Raw genomic sequence first — 20978 nt, forward strand, 5'->3', positions numbered from 1 at the left:
GCCGCTACTCAGTGGAGCCCTCGACGGCCGTCCCGTTCGCCGTCACCAGGCCGCTACCTGTCACCGCAGCGCCGTCCATACACTGGCCCAGCCCGGGGCCGCTCTGCGAGCCCATACCCGGAAAACTAAAAGCAGCAACCGATGGAGGTGCGGTTGCTGTTCGTCGAACTGACGAAGATCCTCCGCCGCCGACGAAGACGACGAAGAGACCATCTCGACGACATAACGACACGCCGCCGTCCCGACGAAGTCTGGAAGCCAAAACTACACCGACGAAAGAAGACTTGACGACGCGACGTTCCAACCTCAGTTCAACACGACGCAGCCGTGATCCAACGCCAAGACCTAACTGCAATGCCAGACAAAGAACAACCGACCTCGACGTGCTTCTCGACGGCCACGCAGTCACTGCCTTAGTCGACACAGGGGCCGATTACTCCGTAATGAGTGGACACATCGCCGCCCAGTTGAAGAAAGTTAAGACCGCATGGGAAGGCCCTCAGATTCGCACCGCTGGAGGACACCTCATCACGCCGACTGGGATCTGCACGGCAAGAATAACCATTCATGACCGGGCTTACCCTGCCACCTTCGTTATTCTCCAACAGTGTTCACGAGACGTCATTCTCGGTATGGACTTCCTGGACCAACACGGCGCAATCATCAACCTGAAGTCGCAGTCAGTAACGCTGTCGGAAGATAATGCAATGCCGCCGGAGAGCCCTCGTAGTCACCACGCCTTGAGTGTGCTCGAAGATCAAGTGAGCGTCCCGCCTCGCTGCAGCATCGTTATTTCGGTCAGCACCGAAACACCCGCTGACGTAGAAGGCGTCATTGAAGGCGACCAACGTCTACTGCTAGACCATGAAATTTGCGTCGCAAGAGGGATCGCTCGACTGCATGGAGGGAAAACTGAAGTGTTGCTGACAAACTTCAGCCAGGAGTTCAAGCACATCAACAAGGGCACGACGATCGCATACATCGAGGAATTTCAGGAAACCAGCGATGCGTTTGTCCTCTCGGATTCTGTTGCATCTACCCCGACGACCATGGTTCCCGAACCAAACTACGACATCAATCCAAATCTCCCTATGATTAAGCAACAGCAGCTCAGAAGTCTGCTCCGACGATACAAAGGCTGCTTTTCGACGTCATCGAGGATTCGACAAACACCAGTCGCCAAGCATCGCATAATCACTGAGGAATGCGCTCGCCCACTCCGTCAGAGCCCTTACCGAGTTTCGGCGCGAGAACGTGAAGCTATAAGAGAACAAGTCGACGAAATGCTGCGCGACGACATCATCCAGCCGTCGAAAAGCCCGTGGGCATCCCCCGTTGTTCTGGTAAAGAAAAAGGACGGAACCCTACGTTTCTGCGTCGATTATCGTCGTCTGAACAAGATCACGAAGAAGGACGTATACCCCCTCCCACGGATAGACGACGCATTAGATCGGCTCTGCAACGCTAAATACTTCTCGTCCATGGACCTAAAGTCTGGCTATTGGCAAATAGAAGTCGACGAAAGAGATCGCGAAAAGACCGCCTTCATCACCCCAGACGGCCTCTACGAGTTCAAGGTTATGCCATTCGGACTGTGCTCGGCGCCTGCAACGTTCCAGCGCGTGATGGACACGGTTTTAGCAGGATTGAAGTGGCAGACCTGTCTCGTATACTTGGATGACGTCGTCGTCTTCGCCGGAAATTTCGACGTTCACCTTAGGCGGCTGGCAACAGTACTAGAGGCCATCAGGTCATCAGGACTTACTCTGAAGCCGGAAAAGTGCCGCTTCGCTTACGAGGAGCTTCTATTTTTAGGCCACGTCATCAGCAAATCCGGAGTCCGCCCCGACCCACAGAAGACAGCTGCCATAGCAAAGTTCCCACAGCCCATCGACAAGAAGGCAGTGCGTAGATTTCTTGGCATGTGCGCCTACTACAGGCGATTTGTCAAGAACTTTTCACGCATCGCTGAGCCGCTGACGCAGCTAACTAAATGCGACGTCGAGTTCAAGTGGGAAACGCCGCAGGCCGAGGCATTTCAAGAACTCAAACGACGCATGCAGTCGCCGCCCGTACTTGCGCACTTCGACGATCACGCCGATACCGAAATCCACACTGATGCCAGTAGCCTAGGCCTCGGCGCCGTCCTGGTCCAGAGAAAAGATGGACATGAACACGTGATAGCTTACGCTAGCCGGTCGTTGTCAAAAGCGGAAGGCAATTATTCTACAACCGAAAAGGAATGCCTCGCCATCGTTTGGGCTACAGCGAAATTTCGCCCTTACCTATATGGCAGGCCATTCAAAGTCGTCAGCGACCATCACGCCTTGTGTTGGCTAGCGAATTTAAAGGATCCCTCAGGACGGCTGGCACGGTGGAGCCTCAGACTACAAGAATACGACATCACCGTAACATACAAGTCCGGACGAAAACACTCAGACGCCGATTGCCTATCCCGCGCCCCCATTGACCCGCCGCCGCAAGATGACGAGGATGACGACGCCTTCCTTGGAATAATAAGCGCGGAAGACTTCGCCGAACAACAACGAGCGGACCCGGAACTTAAAGGCCTCGTCGATTATTTGGAAGGGCACACCGACGTTGTCCCCAGGGCATTTAAGCGCGGATTATCTTCGTTCACGCTTCAAGACAGTCTACTCGTGAAGAAGAACTTCTCGCCAGTCCGCGCCAATTACCTTCTTGTTGTCCCGTCAGGACTTCGTCCAGAAGTATTGCATGCCCTACATGACGATCCGACCGCTGGACACCTCGGATTTTTTCGGACACTATCGAGGATACAAGAAAAGTATTATTGGCCGCGCCTGACCGCCGACGTCGCCCGTTATGTCAGAACATGCCGAGACTGTCAGCGACGCAAGACACCGCCGACAAGGCCAGCCGGATTACTACAGCCAATCGAGCCTCCTTGCCGACCATTCCAGCAGATCGGCATGGACTTGCTGGGACCCTTTCCGACGTCAATAACCGGAAATAAGTGGATCGTCGTGGCGACGGACTACCTCACCCGCTTCGCTGAAACAAAAGCACTGCCGAAAGGTAGCGCAGCCGAAGTGGCGAAATTCTTTGTCGAAAACATCCTGCTACGACATGGCGCCCCAGAAGTCCTCATCACCGACCGAGGAACGGCCTTTACAGCGGAGCTCACCCAAGCCATTCTGAAATACAGTCAGACAAGACACAGGAGGACAACGGCTTACCACCCGCAGACGAATGGTCTTACGGAGCGGCTGAATAAGACCCTCGCCGACATGCTAGCGATGTACGTCGACGTCGAACACAAGACCTGGGATGCCGTCCTGCCGTACGTAACATTCGCTTATAACACGGCGGTGCAAGAAACAACACAGATCACGCCGTTCAAGTTGGTTTACGGCAGGAACCCGACGACGACGCTCGACGCCATGCTGCCGCACGTAACGGACGAAGAAAATCTTGACGTCGCTACCTATCTCCAGCGCGCCGAAGAGGCCCGACAGCTCGCCCGCCTGCGAATCAAGAACCAGCAGAGGACCGACAGCCGACACTACAATCTCCGACGACGCTTCGTCGAGTACCAGCCCGGCGACCGTGTTTGGGTATGGACCCCTATACGCCGACGAGGACTGAGCGAGAAGCTTTTGCGTCGCTATTTTGGACCGTACAAGATCATCCGACGTATTGGTGCACTGGACTACGAGGTCGTGCCAGACGGGATTTCGCTGTCACAGCGGCGCCGCTCACGACCAGAAATTGTCCACGTTGTGCGGCTCAAGCCGTACCACCAGCGTTGACGAACTTTGGGACTTCGCGCAACTGACCTTTGGACTTTATTTCTTTTCGTTGTTTCGTTACTTATGTTGAATAAGTGTCCCTTTGTGTTTCGCTCTCTTTGTAGCATCGGGACGATGCTTTTTAAGAGGGGGGTATTGACACGTGTATTTATATTTATCGGGCGACCAGGTTTCACCGCCTATCAAATCTATCGCGCAGCGCGGGACGCGCTTGCATGTATCCGAAGTTTCTGGAAAGTTATCGATGCTTCTACCCGGCTGTCTGTTGTCGCCGAACCTTGTGTTATCTGATTTCATCGCGTAACGCGAATGGTGTAGAACTTTGTGGAAGGCACACGGGTCCGAACGATTAATCTGGAACATTCGACGACTGCTCTATAAAAGCCGACGCGCTTGACCCGCTGATGAGATTTTCGACGATCGCCGACTGTGTTCGCCGCTTTCGTTGTGCTATAAGTGTAGCCTGTCTTGTGGGCACAGGTTCGCCCAATAAAAGCTAGTTTTATATTCCACCGTACTGCTTCTTTCTTCGCCGTCACTACCACGTGACAATATATATATATATATATATATATATATATATATATATATATATATATATATATATATATATATATATATATATATATGTATAATATTGCAGCTGACGCTAGTCTGCTCCGGACCGCCATCAGTTGCACTTCGCTTCTCAAAAAAAAGCGGGACTTGCGTCCAGTGAGCTAATAAACAACACTTTGCGACGTTGTGGACACCTGGTTTATATCAAGGATCCGGGACTCGAAAGAGGCGCGACGTAACGCTAACGCTCATTTCTCTCGCGTTTACTGCCAAATCGCCACATATGAATTCCTTTTTTTTTTGTCCCCTTTTTAAATGAGTGTCAGCACCAGCCGCTGTCGGCACACGGGGCCGCGACGTGGAGGCGGCTGCTTCTCGTTCGAAACTAGCGCTGCCGAGTCGGCGGCTGCTTGGCCGCCATCGCGCCGTCACTGCCTCCTCCTCGCCCCCGGTGTAGGGGAGTGCAAGAGGGTGTTGGGGAGTGTCGAGGCGAGTTCGTTGGGGAGAAGGGGGAGGAGGAGGAATGAGGGGGGAGATGGAGGGGGGCACGAAACGTCGCCGCACGACCGGGTGATCCGCCCCGACAGTTGGCTGAACGCAGCGAGGCGCCCACGCGTTGTGCCTGTCCAAGTCGATGCACTTCAGCACAGACCGTGCTCGGTCCGCTGAAGAGTTGCGTAAGCTCCAGCACTGGGGAGGGGGGTGCGCGCGTTTTTCATTGTTGTCTTTTCTTTTGTTTTCTTTTTTATTTTCACCTCCTTTTGCGCCGTACCCGTCCTCGCATTCGGGTTCTCCGCGTACGGTACACGCGCGAATAGACTACACACGCGCAGGCTCTTTTGAAGAGCGGCGAGTCCACGGAACTGGCGTTTCGCGGGGGCCTCTTCCTCAGTTCCGCGCCTCGTGTGCCCCTGAAAGCCTCGTTCAGTGTCGCTCCATACTCCACGCCATTGTTATGCAGAGCTTTATTTCTGGTATTATTACGCTGTACGACATTTCCGTGTTGTCCGACGCGTTCTAGTCTGATGTTTGGGGACTTCCTCATAGTTCTTTCTTTGCTTAACTCTCTCTCTCCCTCTCTCTCTCTCGTTCAAATTGGGGAAGCAGAGAAGCGATGAAAGACGAAGTACGCCAGAATACTTTATCGCGAAGTAGTTCGCTCATACTGAACGAGTAAAATTACAGCGTAAAATTCAACTAAAGGAACGGAATCAGTTCCTTTTTTTTTTTTTCTTTTCCCGGTTTTTCACTTCTTTGCTCTCAGTTATTCCGGTTGCGTTTCTTTTTCTATCGTTTTTTTTTCAGTTCTTTTTCCTTCTTTTTTTTATTTCTGTCATGTCATGAGTTTTCCCCCTGTCGTACGGAAATGCAAAGGTGGGACAGTGGTACGTGGCAGACAGATTATTTGCGTTTTCGCGCTTCTTCCAAGTGGCGCATGCTGGAAGTAGGCAATTACCTTGACTTCATGTCGTTTCACGCAATAGAAGTTTGTAATCTGCGCCCTCTCCTATACCTCTCTTTACGTCGCGCTCCTTGAATTTCGCGCAGGGTACCTATGCTTCCTCAAAGTACGTCATTTCGCACGCGCCTTACCCACTCGTATACTGCGGACCACTCAAGACGCAATGCAGTGCCGTGCTCGCGTACAATTTGTTCGCGCGATCTGTCCGGTCTTTCGATCCCGCGGTAGCTCTCTCGAGTGGCTACGCCTTCGCTGCCGTGTCCCACTCTGCAGAAGGGTTGAAATCTGGGCCAGTTGATACATACTTGAACGAAAAAACCAGTCAAAAACACAAAGGACAAGTCCAGACGTTCTGGCGTGAACCTCTCCTCTTGCCCTTTGTGTTTTTGAGTGGTTTTTTCGTTCAAATGTGTCCCACTCTTCTAACGCAGAAAATCCGGCGTCGGCGGCGACCTCCCGCGTCGGCCTACAGCGTCCGGCGTCGGACGTAGTTTCGGCAAAACGATTACTTAAGTGTGGTTGGCCATCGCGTTGCTGCGTGCGTGACTTTTGAGTCCTCGGTCCGCGCCAGGCATCCATTAACGTGGAAGCATTCGAAGTGCTAACAGCAAAGCCCATCGACCGATAATGGACCCCGCGCGATAATTGAATATTCCCGGCGCTTTTAACCCATTAAGGCCCGAAAGAAAGAAAAAAAATCTACCGGCCAGATTTTACTGATCTTTGGTATGCCCCCAGTGATCCTTTCACACTGTAACTCCATTGCCAGAGTTTCATTAATTGTGCTTTGTTCTTTCGAACGCTACGATGATGTGCTTTATAAAGCACGCACTAAGCGCAACCCGATGCGGGCCCTCGAAGTAAAAGAAAAGGAAACAGTGACGTCATTCTCTTTGACAGCGTTCCTTAAGGAACACCGCGCGCCACGGAGAAGCCCTTGTTCCTGTTCCTTTATTGAAAGCGTTAGAAGTATTCAATCATGTCAAGTTCTCAACTTGTTCAACTTTGTGCGTCGGCCCTTTTCGAAGCTTCATGTCGGTCTCTTCATGACGCTTGAGTGCGTGCGGGGGCCCGGGGTCGTGCGTGCTCCAAACTCCTCAGATCTCTGTAATAAAGTTTTTATGATGATGTTGATGCCTGCAGGAGGTGTACTGCGGCAAGGAGACTCTCTGCACGGTGGACGGGCTGCACTTCAACAGCGCGTACCGGGCCCGAGTCAAGGCCTACAACTCCACCGGGGAAGGTCCCTACAGCGACGTCATCGTGCTGCACACGGCCGAGGGTAAGGTGGTCCCCTGCGTGTGTCGCGCAGTGCGCATGGTCCGTCACTGCGCGCAGCACTTGACTGCTGTGTAGTGGCCGCCGAGATCGCATCGGAGGCAAAAGTGTGTACGCGCGATCTTGGACGCCACGCTGTGGTCGAGCTCCTTTGCTCACTATGGGAGAACTCCCATCTCTTGAACTGTGTGCAAGAGAAATCTGTTGTGCCAGTGTTCTCACTCAGTATCAGTGGCGTAGCCAGATATTGTTTTAGGATAGAGCACTCACTTGACCACTGCTCGGTATAGATAGGCATATAGGTTCAAATTAGGTAAATAAAACGGAGAAAACCTGTGCAAAAAAGAACAAGACAGAGAAAGAACCACACGACACAGGCGCAGTGTCATGTGGTTCTTTCTCTGTCTGGTTCTTTCTTTGTCTTGTTCTTTTTTGCGCAGTTTTTCGTTGTTCTCATAATGTCATACCAACTAGCCCCTCACCGTACGCTTCTAAATAAAACGGACTTCTCCATGGGGCAGCACTTGCACCAAACTGACGCGCCCTTTTTAGTTCCTGTTTCGAGAAAGGCTAGCTGCAGCGCTAACATGATCGCTGCCGGTTTTAGTGTTCCGCTTGGTGCCACTTTGCCCCCGATGAAAGGGGGCAGACATCGGCTTCCTCTATATAGTATAACTCAGCGCAAATACCACGGCGACAGCGAAAACGCAGTGCGCGGGACCTTTGTCGCTGTCACCTTTGCAAGTGCTCCATTTCCACCAGTTAGCTGTGGGCCAACCTGACCAAATTAAAGCAACTCCTGTAAAGCCCCCTGGATCCATAATGCACCGCACTAGATATTAAAGAGAGACGTTTATTCTTTCCCTCGCACACACTCGCGCGACTATCAGCCGGCAACGAACCTTTGCGCGCGATATGTCCGCACTCTCGGTGGAGCTCCCGGTGGCATTGCAGCTGCGATGATGCGTGTCCGTCGCTGGCACGCTCGTCTTTCTCTGCGTTTTCGTAACGGGTCTGCTGTAAGCAACTATTCGTCTAGTCACCGACTTCGCCCTCTAAGAGCTACAAGAGAGCGCTATAGTAACATTAATAAACCCGTAGCGCACGCATCTTTGATCGTCAAGAAGTGGTCAGAAAGATATTCCCCGCATTTTTTCGCCACCCACATCGGGCTTTGTGTGTGTGCACTCGCGCTACATGTATCGTACATTAAGGGAATTACTCGCAATCTCGTTGATTACACGCATACAATACGGTCATCTCCGCCGCACGGCTACCAGACTAGGTCACGTTGTATCGCTCACAAAGTGAACGTCCAAATTCGTTCTGCTCCCATAATTTGGTTCTTCAAGTGGGCACAGCTGGGGCTGGGTCTACCGATATGGCTCGCGGCGGTCGCGTATATACGAGGTTTGCTCATAAAGCTCCTAGTATTACTATAACTCCTTTAGGTTTTATTTGCCTGTCGTGCCGGAGTTCCGATTCGCTGCTCCGTAGTCCTCGCCACGTCGCTGGTTGTGGAAACTTGTCTTGCCGTCGTTTACGAGCCTATTGCTTATCGTTCATCATCAGCGTTAATCCACCCACTGCAAATCCAGGTCGCGACACATGCGGGCGCGAACTGAGCTGATAAATCTGTCACTTGAGCGATACCACTTCTTAACGAAGGTGCTTAGGATCAACCAAATCCGCAGATGAAGATTGGTGTCATAGTAGCTTCGTCTACATGAACTCGACGCGAGTAGGTTGAGTCAGAAGTCGAGCTCATCTAGCCGGACCTGATCGCATTTATGTGCATCTTGCCGATCGAGTTGGTCGAGTCAACCCTCCCCCACGTCACCCGCGTTGGCCAACCTCGACTCGACGCTCGCTTGCTCAGCTCGACGCTCGCTCGCTCGCTCGACACAACCGGCTAGCGTTTACACAAACCTGACGACAGGCTTTCGCCCCGACTTTGTGACGTTCGCGTAAGCGTCGTGTGTCCCAAGTAACACGACGAACGGCAGTAAGGTTCCGGCGAAACGACGAGACGTACTAGATTCTGTGTTTTCGTTGGCGTGCAGTGGCGTGGTTCGCGTTGGACCCGGTGGCGTGCCATCCCGACATAGTGCTGTCGGAGGAGAACGCCACGGCCCGCTGCGAGAGCTACGAGCACCGCGTCGTCCTCGGCTCCCTGTGCTTCTCCCGCGGCGTCCACTACTGGGAGGTCACCGTGGACCGCTGCGACAACAACGCTGACGTCGTCGTTGGAGTGGCGCGCGCCGATGCGGCCAGGGATGTTATGTTGGGTGAGTGCAACCACGCCCCATCTCTTCTTTTCTTTTTAATAGAAAGTTCTAGCTCGTCCGCAACGTTCTTTATACATAACAAGGCTGAAAGACGGACAAGTTAGTTTACGTTCGTATATAGTGAAAAGCGGCACAAATTTGTGTTCAATGTGCGCTGCTTTCCACCGTCAGCGCAAATTTCCTACCGCTTACGGATTTCCGGAGCCATCCGTGCATGAACGGCAGTCGCAAAGCTGCAGGTGACATCTTGATGACTATTTGTCGAACTGCAAATGCGTTCGAAATATTTTGTCGTGCATGTGTTATCGCTGAAGGAAAATTGTAAACGTACGGCGCGTTAGGGGTTATAGAGAGGGGTAGCGTGTCCGGTAATGACGTCTACGTAATTCCGGGTATATATAGCGGACGTTTGTAGCGGCGTCTTGTGACGCTTCGTCTAACCATAATTCCTTGTTGACACGTCTCGTGTTCTACAAGTGTTCTTGTCGAGAGAAGAAAACGTTTAAACAGGCGATGTCACGATTATGCCGCTGCCGAAAATTTATCCCAGCAGCAAAGCACTATACAGTAGTTCACTGCAGTAATAGCACTGTGTTTGTCTGGTTGACCTCTGCGCTACCGTTTAGCGCCACCAGCCCTGCAGACTGCTTACGTTTGCACCTCCGATAACCCGATAATGCGCAAGCAGCAAGACGTTTGCGGACAAACTAAAGCTTTCTTATGTCGCTGCCTGCGCTTTACACTAGCAGTGAAGTAGAATGTGCAAGTCACCGCAATATTACTGTTGAGCGCATTTAAAGACGAGAGCCTTATCGGAAGAAGGAGCCTTCCTCGACGTCACCCAGCCTTAAGACAGACACCCAGTGCTTCAGCTCATCTTCGCCTTTATTCTGTCTCGCGCGCATACACCGCACGCTGCGTGGCACGCCCCCTCCTGAGCATCTTTACCTCGTTGCCGGTCTGCGTAGCAGACGACGCTACCACATTACTTGAAACCAGTGTGTCGGAACGAAAAATAACGGTATTTTTGACCGGGACAAAAACGTGCATTGTTTATTATTTTGTTTCGGAGCGTAACCAAAATATATTTGATCGGTTTTCGGTTCAAGGGCAAAGTCGGCAATCCGAAACAACCGGTGTCAGGTACCGCCAAAATTGCGCGCACCTCAAGCAGGGATAGCGCGAGCGATAGCCGGTCAAGCGCTCCCCGAATGTGAGCCTCCTATTCGGTGCACTAGCAGGTCGGCATCGTTGCGAAACCCAAGGCTTGCGCTCTGAAGGGCCTATAGTTTCGTTTTCTATGGGCACAACGCTTTGTTGCCGAAGTTGTGTCTTTCGTTTATGTTTTTTAAGTTCGTTTTATCGGAACAGCGGTCTCGCATTTCGGCGAGTACAATCGATGACGTGCTGCTTCTGAGATCATGCTCAGTGGCTTGACTCATGACACTGAGCATGATCTCAGAATTCATAATTCACTCATTAGGAAAAATAAATGCTATGTTTTTATCTTTACTTTGCTTCGAAATTTTTTTCATGCGAACCAAAACCCTTATGAACCGTTACGGATCATTTCTCTCTCTCTCTCTCTCTCTCTCTGTTTTTCATTGGAACGAAACTAAAACCAGAATGAAAAACATTTCGTTCCGACACCGTGCTTGAAACAGGAGTTTCAACAGCGTGCTTGCTCTCTGATTAGACACTTACGTCGCCAGATTTCGCTATACCAGTGTTGTTGCTGCCGCATACACCTCTCTGGTAACGCGGTAAACCGCAAACGCTACTACGTTACTACTCCGCAAACGCTACTACGTTAGCGAACAAGCTAGAACTCCCTAATGTTGTATTCTTACGGCAACCAAGTAGCGAAGCAAGGGGCAGAAGCGCGCTGCGAGCGGTCACAAATGGCGTGAGCATAACGATTGTGCCGTCTTCGCGTGCGCCAGGTATTGAAAAATTATGGGGTTTTACGTGCCAAAGCCACTTTCTGATTATGAGGCACGCCGTAGTGGAGGACTCCGGAAATTTCGACCACCAGGGGTTCTTTAACGTGCGCCTAAATCTAAGTACACGGGTGTTTTCGCCTCCATCGAAATGCGGCCGCCGTGGCCGGGATTCGATCCCGCGACCTCGTGCTCAGCAGCCCAACACCATAGCCACTGAGCAACCACGGCGGGTACGTGCGCCAGGTATTGAAGGTCATGCAATATAACGAGTTTCAGAGGCGCGGCACAGTGAAATGGTAACGGAAGTGGCAGCGCGAGAAATTCGCTTTGAAACAGTCGGTGCGCGCCCCGCTGCCAGCGCTGTGACTGTGACTGCTCGTGACCGTCGAGTAAGCTCCGTTCTTCAGTGCGTGTTTAGTTATTGTCTACTGCAATTTATACTGCCGATAAAACTGCGAGCCTTACTTAGTGTGGATGCTTTGCTGCCCTGTCAGTACTCACTTTCTCATACGCAACTGCGACCTTTTATGGCGACGGAAATTATCGAGCTTTCGCCGTCGTCATCGTCGCTGTAATGTTACGTATAAAGTCCCAAGTTCGACAAGACCGCGCCCCGCGGCCGTATGCTGTGGGTGTTAGGAAAAGCGTTCGAGGGCGAGCAGAGAACGATGGCGGCTTGACTCGCGCCGTCTTCCCGCGTGCCCAGTGTTGGAAGTCACGTGATCGAGTGAGCGCTGGGGGAGGAGGGCGCGCATCTCCTCCTTTAGTCCGACCGTAGCTGCGCATGGCTGCACGACTGCCCGCGCGGAAGAGCGCATACGCGGCCCGCGCGCCGTATCTTGAAGGTAATCTGCGGCGGGTGCAAAGTTCAAGGGCGAGTCGTGATGGCTGGTGGCTTCATGCGCGTGTCTTCCCGCGTGCCTTCCCGCGTGCCTAGGGTTGGTTGGGGGTCGCGTAATCTCAAGTTTCGAAGACGCAGCTAAGCGAGGGGCAGCACGGAGCGATGGCTCTCCGCTGCCGGCGCTCTTCATCACGCCAGCGTTGCGACATCGAGTGCTCGCGGCCAACGAGGGATATCGGTTCATGTTTGCCTGTGCGCAAGTGACACCTTGCTAGTTAATTTAATTTGTATGTGAATATTGACCGAAATTTACATGGCAGATTAAGCTGCAAATGTTGCTTCGTATAGTCCGATACTTAGCTATTGCTATCAATGCTTTGCCTTTCGGCAAGGCAGTGGCTCTTTTTTTTGGGGGGGGGGGGGGCAGTAAATTGCAGAAGAGTGTTGAAGTGAACCACATTACTGATTCAGAAACGAATAGTGTTAGTACTGGTGTGAATGTTTAGGAAAGAAACTGCTGTTTTCTAAAACTTCTTGAAGTACTGTTCGATTTGCTTTTCACGGTGTTTAAAGCTACAGATTAGTCTAAATAATGTAGGATAGCTCGACTTTAGAGCCTAAGTTATAATTTAGTCAGTGCTGTCTTGTTAAACATTTTGCAGGTAAAGACGACAAGGGATGGAGCATGTACATAGATCACCAAAGGTCTTGGTTTCTTCATGCCGACCGGCACGAACACCGCGTGGACGGTGGCGTCGAGAGGGGCTCGGTCATCGGAATACTGCTCGATTTGGACAGGCGTCAGCTGTGCTTCTACGTCAATGATGAACGGCAGGGACCGGCCATTGCACTGGGAGCACCTGTGCAGGGACCGAGCGCCGCACTCTACCCAGCGTTCAGCCTGAACCGGAACGTCCAGCTGACAGTGCACACCGCGCTAGACCCACCGCAGTCCTCCGATGACAGCGACGACGCAGCAGACGATGGCGAGGAGGCCCGTGAGCTTCCCGTTCCTCCCAGCCCCAAGAATGCATTGCCCACCCTGCCACCACCGGTGGTGTGAAGTTTTCTTTTTTTTTTTTTTTTTGACAGCTATACAGAACGAAGCTGCCACTCATTTGTCATCCCACATTGCAACTTCAACGTGGCAGCGTGCCATGCAATGTTTACAAGTTTGAGAATGTGGTATGCCGAAATGCTTGATCAGTTTGGCAAGTGAAGTTGCCAAGATAGTTCACAGAAATGAATGGAAACATGCCGCAGCTGCATCAGCGGTGCAAATTTGAAAAGGCTGCCCAGTGTCCGGTGTATCAAGTTCACTTGACAGATTGCAATTCGAAAGTGTCTTTTTGAGCAAAGTACTGATTGGAATGGCAAGCAGTGGGGCATGTGGTCTTTGATTCACACTAGGCCATGTAACCATGCCCACGAAAAGACAGTGCAGTTAAGGCGTGACCTATAAGATCGCGTGGCACGGTGTGTGCTTGCCACTCGATCTCGGAGGCCACGGTTAACATTCTATGTTCAAGGCTGCGTGTCCCGCTCTGCTGCTCTGGGCCATTGCACGTCTAAGTGAAAGCAAAAAAAAAATGTATATATTAATTTTCCTGCTTCTTGATGAACCTCAACGCAGCTGAGAAATGCTGATGATTATTCGATTGACGATCACTTTGAAAGATGAGATCACGTAGCAAGATTTTGCATTTGGTGCCGAGTCATGCATAATCTTTCGAAAGCAATTGTATTCTCAAAAGTGATTGTTTGATAATCTGGTTATCGCGGCTATGGGTTGCAGTACATGTGCCGAATGCTATACACTCCACTGTTGTTGGTTCGTTAATTGGACAACATTTAGCAAAATGAAATGGATGTTGAGTTTCCCAAAACACGCAGAGTTTCTCTCACTTTTAAGGAGTTTTTAGACACGTCTCTGTTGTTGAGATGGCTAGTTCATTGAGTTCAGTCCAAGTACATATAAGTACCTTGCCCGTGCATGCCGTTACATGAGAAGAAATACAAATTTAATTGCTGTGTAGCCTCTCACGTGTTAGTTCAGCTCATTACATTACATGAAGAGCCACTCTATACTTTTTCAGTGCAATAAATATGGTCGGTTGCAGTAATTAAAACAAAAATGAAGGCATGACAATGTTAGGACATGCACCCCATTTGCAAGAATGTGACATGACTACTGCTGTAGCATGAGGGAGAGAGTGGGACGGCATTTTGCAACTGCATATCCTGATTTAAAAGTGAAGTAAAAGGGCAAAACGTTAACTCAGCCGTGGTGCTAAAAAAATGAAGCATTTGTTGTGTAGCATTGTACGCAGTCAGCTACCACTACGATGCATGCACATGCTGCGATAATGGCTGTCAACCACGATGTGCTGCTCCAGGAAGTCACACGGGGGTTGTGTTAACTATATCTTCTACAGGACATCGAGAGGTTTGCGGTATGGGTGGATGGTGATGGTTTCTTTCTTGAAATGGGGTAGTGGACAAATGTCGCCAAGCTTGGTTCTTACTGCCTTTACGCCCTGTCTTCTCTTGAACCTCAAGATGTGGTATTCTTGTCAATGAACCATGGAATCTGTACTCATATACTTTAAGCAAAATTAGTTAGAAAAAACAAGTCATCTGCAGGTGTATGCCAGTCTGAGCAGCTGATGCACATCAAGGACGTGGAAGTTGTATGAGCGAGTTTTCACACCTTTCCATACTGGGGGTCTATTTGTTCTCTGTTCTTAATGACGGCTTCTACGCAGGCTGTATGGCATAACCACGCCGCCACCTTTTACTGCTGCAGCCATATTAATTTCTAGCTGTCCTTCAACTTGAAGCTGCAGAAGGCAACGCAAGAAAAAAAAATTGCACATCACTGGCCAAATTAAACAGCATCAATAAGTTGTCTATTTAGATTATATATGTGTACAAGGTAACTTTTATTTACATAGACATTATGTTCCAGAACAAATTCTGTGCTCTGAGGCATGCTGTGTTGCATTCACATTTGATAGCAACCACGCCGTCACATGCCAGCATTCACCGGCGTACAGAAACCGTAGCAGAACTTTCCTTCACTGTAATAAATAATGTTGTGTCTGTTATGTTATTTTTTTGCTCATTAGCTTCACCACTCCCCCAGCCACCTCTTGCTAGCCTCCACAGCAGATCCCTTTATGTTTTCCCCGGTTTCCTTGAAACAAGGCATTGGACAGGTTAGTTTGGTTCAAGTTTTCCTCCAAATAAACACTGTGATGGCAAAAAGCTTTGGCTTTCCCACACAGCTCAGGCGCCTAGTGGCTGAGTTAACTGCATCTTGAAGTGCGAATTGGCATGCGTTTACTTTTTTCGAGCTTGCCTTATTCTACAGTCTTCACCGATTTCACGTTAATGATTAACCAACTAGACCACTGTCAAATGATCTTAGTTTCTATCAGAACACTGGTGTTCATGCCGTCGGCGGATTGTGCCAGTTGGACACTTATTGTTCCAATAATGGGGGTCTGTGTGTTCACTAGATTCTTCTTGTGACTTCTCTGAGCAAAAGAATGTTTGCATCTGTTGCGAAGCAGAGTAAGCAAACAAGTAACTTCCTAATTAAGGTGAGATCAGAAATGCCTGTCATTTCACCTTAATTTGTATATTTTGCACAAATGTTGTTAGCTGCTGTATTTTAGACATATTTGTCATCACTGACTGACATATCACAAATGGCTTACCACCTATTTGCTGTATGTGTGCTATGATCACTTCAGCAATGCGCACAGTTCCTTGGAGTTAGAACTGAGATACAAAACACTGTCCCAGTCTCAGGGCAAGACATATCAGTTATTTCCTTGATTTTTAGTTATTTTAATTATTGTATCAATACTTAACGCATAATCAGAATGAGATCATTGAGCAAGGAACATTTTCCCACCCTGTATGAGCTGCAGAAGCATATAAAGTTTGTGCTCACAAATGTACCATTTAAGACACTAGCACATTTAGCAGCCCTTCGCTTGAGTTCAGCTGGATTGAATTACAGTGTTGATCGCCAACCTATGATGACTGCCATATATATTTCTTCGCTTTCTTTGCACGACAGGTAGTTGCACACTGCTTATAAAATCACAGTCTGTCTGTATAGCCTTCTGTTCAGTTTCTGTGTTCTCGTAATTGGTCATCTTAGGCAGTAGCACCATTATTCAAGAACTTGTTTTGTCCTTTTTCTTTTTTCTTTCTTCTTTAATACAACTTGTAATCATTATATAGTGTCACTAGTAATTTGCAGAGTGTTGTGTCTTGAGGCAGCATACATATCATTTTACACTAGTACTATTAGTGCTTCAAAGCCACATGAACATGAAGATACATTTAGTGGCCGATACATCGAACTCTGTTGATGCCTACTGTTAAAAAGCTATAGGGAAACTAGGACAAGCTATACATCATTCTAGTTACATTATTTGCAGTGCTTATTCTGCAGTGACAGCGACTTCATACGGCTTGCAAGAAGCAGCAATATTGCATTGCATGCGTTCCCTTGGTTGTCAAGGTGTTGCCACGAGGTGAAATTCATGCTCTTCCTGGCGCGCACTTATGTTTGAACAAAGTTAATCTCAAAAATGAAATTTCAGAGTGCACATCATAGATTACAACAGGAGAAGACTGGACATGGGCAACGCATCTTGCAAAAGATACCGGTGAAAACCTGCACCGTGCCAGTTGTCACCACAGTTGTATGCAGTGCAAGAACACGCATTGGCATGATAGCATTGCTTGTACAGGATTGTCTGTGGAGCACAGAGCGGCCATTACGCAAGGCTTATCTGACGCTGAATATACGTCCTGCCATTATGTTCGTGTTCTAGTTCTTTTTACCACTTAATTGCTTACGTTATATATATGTAGTGTCTTAGTAGGGGAGAAAAGTTTGCAAATGCTGTGAGTGCTCTTGAAGTTACATTGAAGTGTGAAAGCTTGTATGGCATTTCATTGAAAGAGATTTCATTGAAAAGAAAAGCACTGTCTTGTCTGTACATTTTGACGTTTCTGACAAGATGAAAAGAAGAGAGTACACCATTCATGCATCATTCTGACTTTTGCCTATCGTGTGTGTTAAAATGTTCTAGCACTACTTCAGTGACATGGAAAGATACTTTTCCGAAATTCAATGATGATTTACGCCGAAATTCTGTCATTTTGTTGTTCGTTAATGTCATAGTTAAATGAGAGCTCAATAGTTCAGACTGTCATGAGCACATTTGCCATGTCAACAAACAGCTTCAAGCCACGCCTCTGTTCTGGTGATTTGCTTTCTCAGCCATTATGTTTAGCTGTCGAACCATACCTGTAGCCAAGAAAACTAGTCACATGTGTAAAGAAAGCTTAGTGTCAGTTGAATGATCTCTGTGGTAAGTGTGAGGATGCGTGTCTCATCTGCAAACACCACCTGACAAGAAGACTACGTTGCGCTGCTATCAGGCTTTATAGTTTTTTGTGCCGATTTTTTATCGCCACACCAAAGGGAAAGACGGGCGAGTCTCTCCAGTCATCCCTTGTAAAGAAGCCCTGTTCTTGTTCATCACTCATCGGACGCGGCAGTTTAAGAGAGTCTTACTTTCCTGTATGTGTGTGTCTATAAACTGTGTAACCAAGTCTAGTTTGAAAGCTTTTGGTAATTTGAGGGTAATATTTTGAACCATTGTTCTGGTAATGGACCACCTCATGTTTTCTTACATTTCTTTTTTTTTAAGTAGCGACAGTTGATCTGGTAGCTACGGTAGTCACTACAAAATAGTGTTTTATAATTCGTTAAAAAGAGCTGCAAGTTAAGTTGCCTTATCATGGCATATTGGCAAGGATATGTTGGCAACCTATGAAGTCTTGTACTTCTGTGTGTTCCTTTGTCCACATGACGCGTATGTTTAAGTATTGCTGTGCAAGGAAAATGCAGGCGTGTGCTTAACTAGCTGGTTCCTGCATGTGGAAGGGAATCTAACGGCACAAAAGACCGCACGTATAGCGTGGACGTACAGTGCTGCCTCTGTCGTGTACGCTATGTGTCCCTGTCTTTTGCACTGTTCGACTCCCTTCAAGGGAAATGCTGCAATAGATTGTGTTGCAGCGTTCCACTGCTTACTAAGAGCACATAGGTACAAGCACTTCGTAGGTGCTTCATTTTCTCTGCAAGGATGAATTTCTTTTTTTGGTTAAACTTGCTCCTTCATCTCAGCTTTCATCAGGCATATTTATGTGACTTGATGATTTTATGTGGCACCTAGTGAATTTTAGTGTACGGTATTTTCTCACTGGTGCTATTGTCAAACTACCGGTGCTTGTTTTCATTTTATTACTCTTGTGTTTGTCTGAGTAATTGATTCTAGAAAGGCATAATTATAAGTTCGCTTCATCATGCTGAAATGACTTAATTGACCAAAACCAGAAAAAAACTTTTCAGTTTTGTTGCTACAATAAGCATAAAGTCAGTTACCGGTGTATGCTATTATGCGCAGAGTTGTGCAACTCCATAGTGCAAGTTTGGTAAGGTCCAGCCAAGACTGCTGTTTTGAGTCAGCTATATCCTGTGATTGAATTGGCCTCTCTGTTGTGGTGTATGCCCTTCCCAAAACATGTGAGTTGATCAAAGCCAGTTTTAAGATTTTGTGCACTGCCAAGGTTTTCCTACATGCCGTGGTTGTATACTTATTTATTCTGCAGTACTCTTCGAGCGTTTGCATACCGAGTGCTTATGTTTAGTGAAGGTTATTCTTTGCAAGGATGGAGCATATAATAGTGTGTACACATTTTCCTCCAATTATCAGCACACATGGAATGAAAGTTTACTGGCTGTAAATAGCAGAGAGGTTCCCTCGTTCTTTTATTGCTGCTGTAGCATATGTAGCATATCCAGTAGAGAAGTCACTATCATGTTTTTCTTCACATTTTTTATGTGTGGCAGTACTGTGTTTATTAAATAAATAAAAGTTTCTTCTCTGCCATATTCGTCATGTCTTCACTGCCTTATCTCATTTTCACATCAATCAGGCACATTTCAACCACATTCACCGCAATGTGTGCTAGTTGCTTCATTTAGTTTTTCTGCTGTGTGCTAGAAGTTTCTTTTCCTTTTTCACATTTTGTCACGCATCTAGTTTTCCAATACTTACATTTTTCATCATAGTGTGTAGAGTACAAGTTATACAGCAATACAGAAAGGGACATTTGTGGCATTTAAGCACACACAGATATGTTTGCAATGTCTTCAGGGCTGGAAAACAAAGAGGGATACCTGGAAAGAAAAACACCAACAAACGTCTTTTTAAGACATCCCACCTGTTGCTACTCTTAGGCACCTTGTTATGGAGACAACTTTAGGAAATGGACTATGATTGTGTTATTATAGCCTTGATGAGAAAATATGCTGTCACTGACACAGCCATGAAAAATGCTTGAACTTGAAACATTAACAGGCTTCTGAGTATGCCTTATATTAGTACACAGGAAATCCATAAGCAGTCAAAAGGCAACACTCTGGCGAAAAAACTAAACTTTACACAAGAATGAATATACTACAGAGCTGGTTTCATTCGAACCCTTCCTTTGTGTCACTTGTTCGAGCTCACAGTTTGACTTTCTGTAATATAAGCAGTCAAAATGGGGCCATATACCACTTTCCTATAATTGAATCTGTTCTATGTTTCACCGCAGTGCACTCTTTAACTTGAGGTTGTGCATCTGCGGTCCGCAGTTCTTTTTAGCGAAGCTGTTATGGCAACTACAAGCGCTCGAAAACATAAATGTGAATGCACAATGAATAAATGAAAGATGCATGAGCACAAGTGCACACCTATCTATGGAACCAGACATTGCAGCAATGTGGTTAAAGATATATGCCAGTTAACGAGACATTCACATGAACATCGCAATGTGCCAACGAACATTGTGCATGCTAGTTATGAGCATATTTCTTTTCTATTATGCATCAATAACTTTCGTTGGCCAACATTTAGTTAACCTACTTAATTTATGACGCGTCAATGCAAAAGTTGTAAAGGATTTCAGAAAATGACCGTTACAGCATTTAAACTAGTGCTGTGCGGTTCCTTTTTCCAACGAAAAAAAAGAAAGCCATCAAAAAAACGAATGTCAAAGAAAGTTTGCTACGCCAGTGATTGCAGCGGTCGCAAACGTATCTCGCCAACTCAAGTCATGGCCTCTGGCATCTGGTAGCACTTGACCGGTTTCAAACGTAATTCTCGTCATCTACTACACTGCGCTCATAGCCTCCAATATCTGGCAACGCGCAACCCTCCAATCTCGAAGGCCATTTGCAAAGCATGGTTTTTGGGCGGATGACAGAAAGGAGAGGCACCCTGACAAGGGCACTGATTTCCAACTAGCCCGGTCACACATTTGCTTCAATAGAAAACAATGGCTTGCAGCCCTTGCACTGTTACAACAAAAGTATGCAAGTGTCTCTGTTAGTCTGGATGATATTGCTTCTGTCCGGTTTTGTTAACTCCAGATTGTTAGATATGGAGCTGTTTCCTGCGATTACTTCGAGTTCCCCAGACCACATCGGATGGCAGCACAGCTAATTGAGGAATGCAGAAGCAGGAAAGTGCATTCCAGAGAAGCGGCCGAGCAAACAAGTTTAAGGCAACAAGTTCACGTGCCAACAAGTTCGCGCGTCGCCGGGATTAGAAGGGGGCCTCGTAGAATGGAGCTCAATCGTCCCCCTTCGGCTTTGAAGAAGGCATCTGCTACCGCTGCGGAGCCGAGCCACCGGGTGCAGGTGGGCCCTTGTGCAATGAAGCATGAGCGCCCCCC

The 20978-nt window shown here is 48.2% G+C and overlaps 1 protein-coding gene across 1 annotated transcript in view; it reads left to right on the top strand.

Moving 5' to 3' along the window:
• Positions 1-19145, top strand: part of Trim9 (E3 ubiquitin-protein ligase Trim9) — a 258926-nt gene extending 239781 nt beyond the window's left edge. The window contains exons 6-8 of the mRNA XM_070521734.1: positions 6955-7093; positions 9153-9377; positions 12824-19145. Coding sequence (XP_070377835.1) covers positions 6955-7093; positions 9153-9377; positions 12824-13224 — 765 coding nt within the window. The 3' untranslated portion in view covers positions 13225-19145. The remainder of the gene's footprint in view (positions 1-6954; positions 7094-9152; positions 9378-12823) is intronic.
• The last annotated feature ends 1833 nt before the right edge of the window (positions 19146-20978 follow it).

Source organism: Dermacentor albipictus, chromosome 7, assembly GCF_038994185.2.
Source record: "Dermacentor albipictus isolate Rhodes 1998 colony chromosome 7, USDA_Dalb.pri_finalv2, whole genome shotgun sequence".
Lineage (NCBI taxonomy): Eukaryota > Metazoa > Arthropoda > Arachnida > Ixodida > Ixodidae > Dermacentor > Dermacentor albipictus.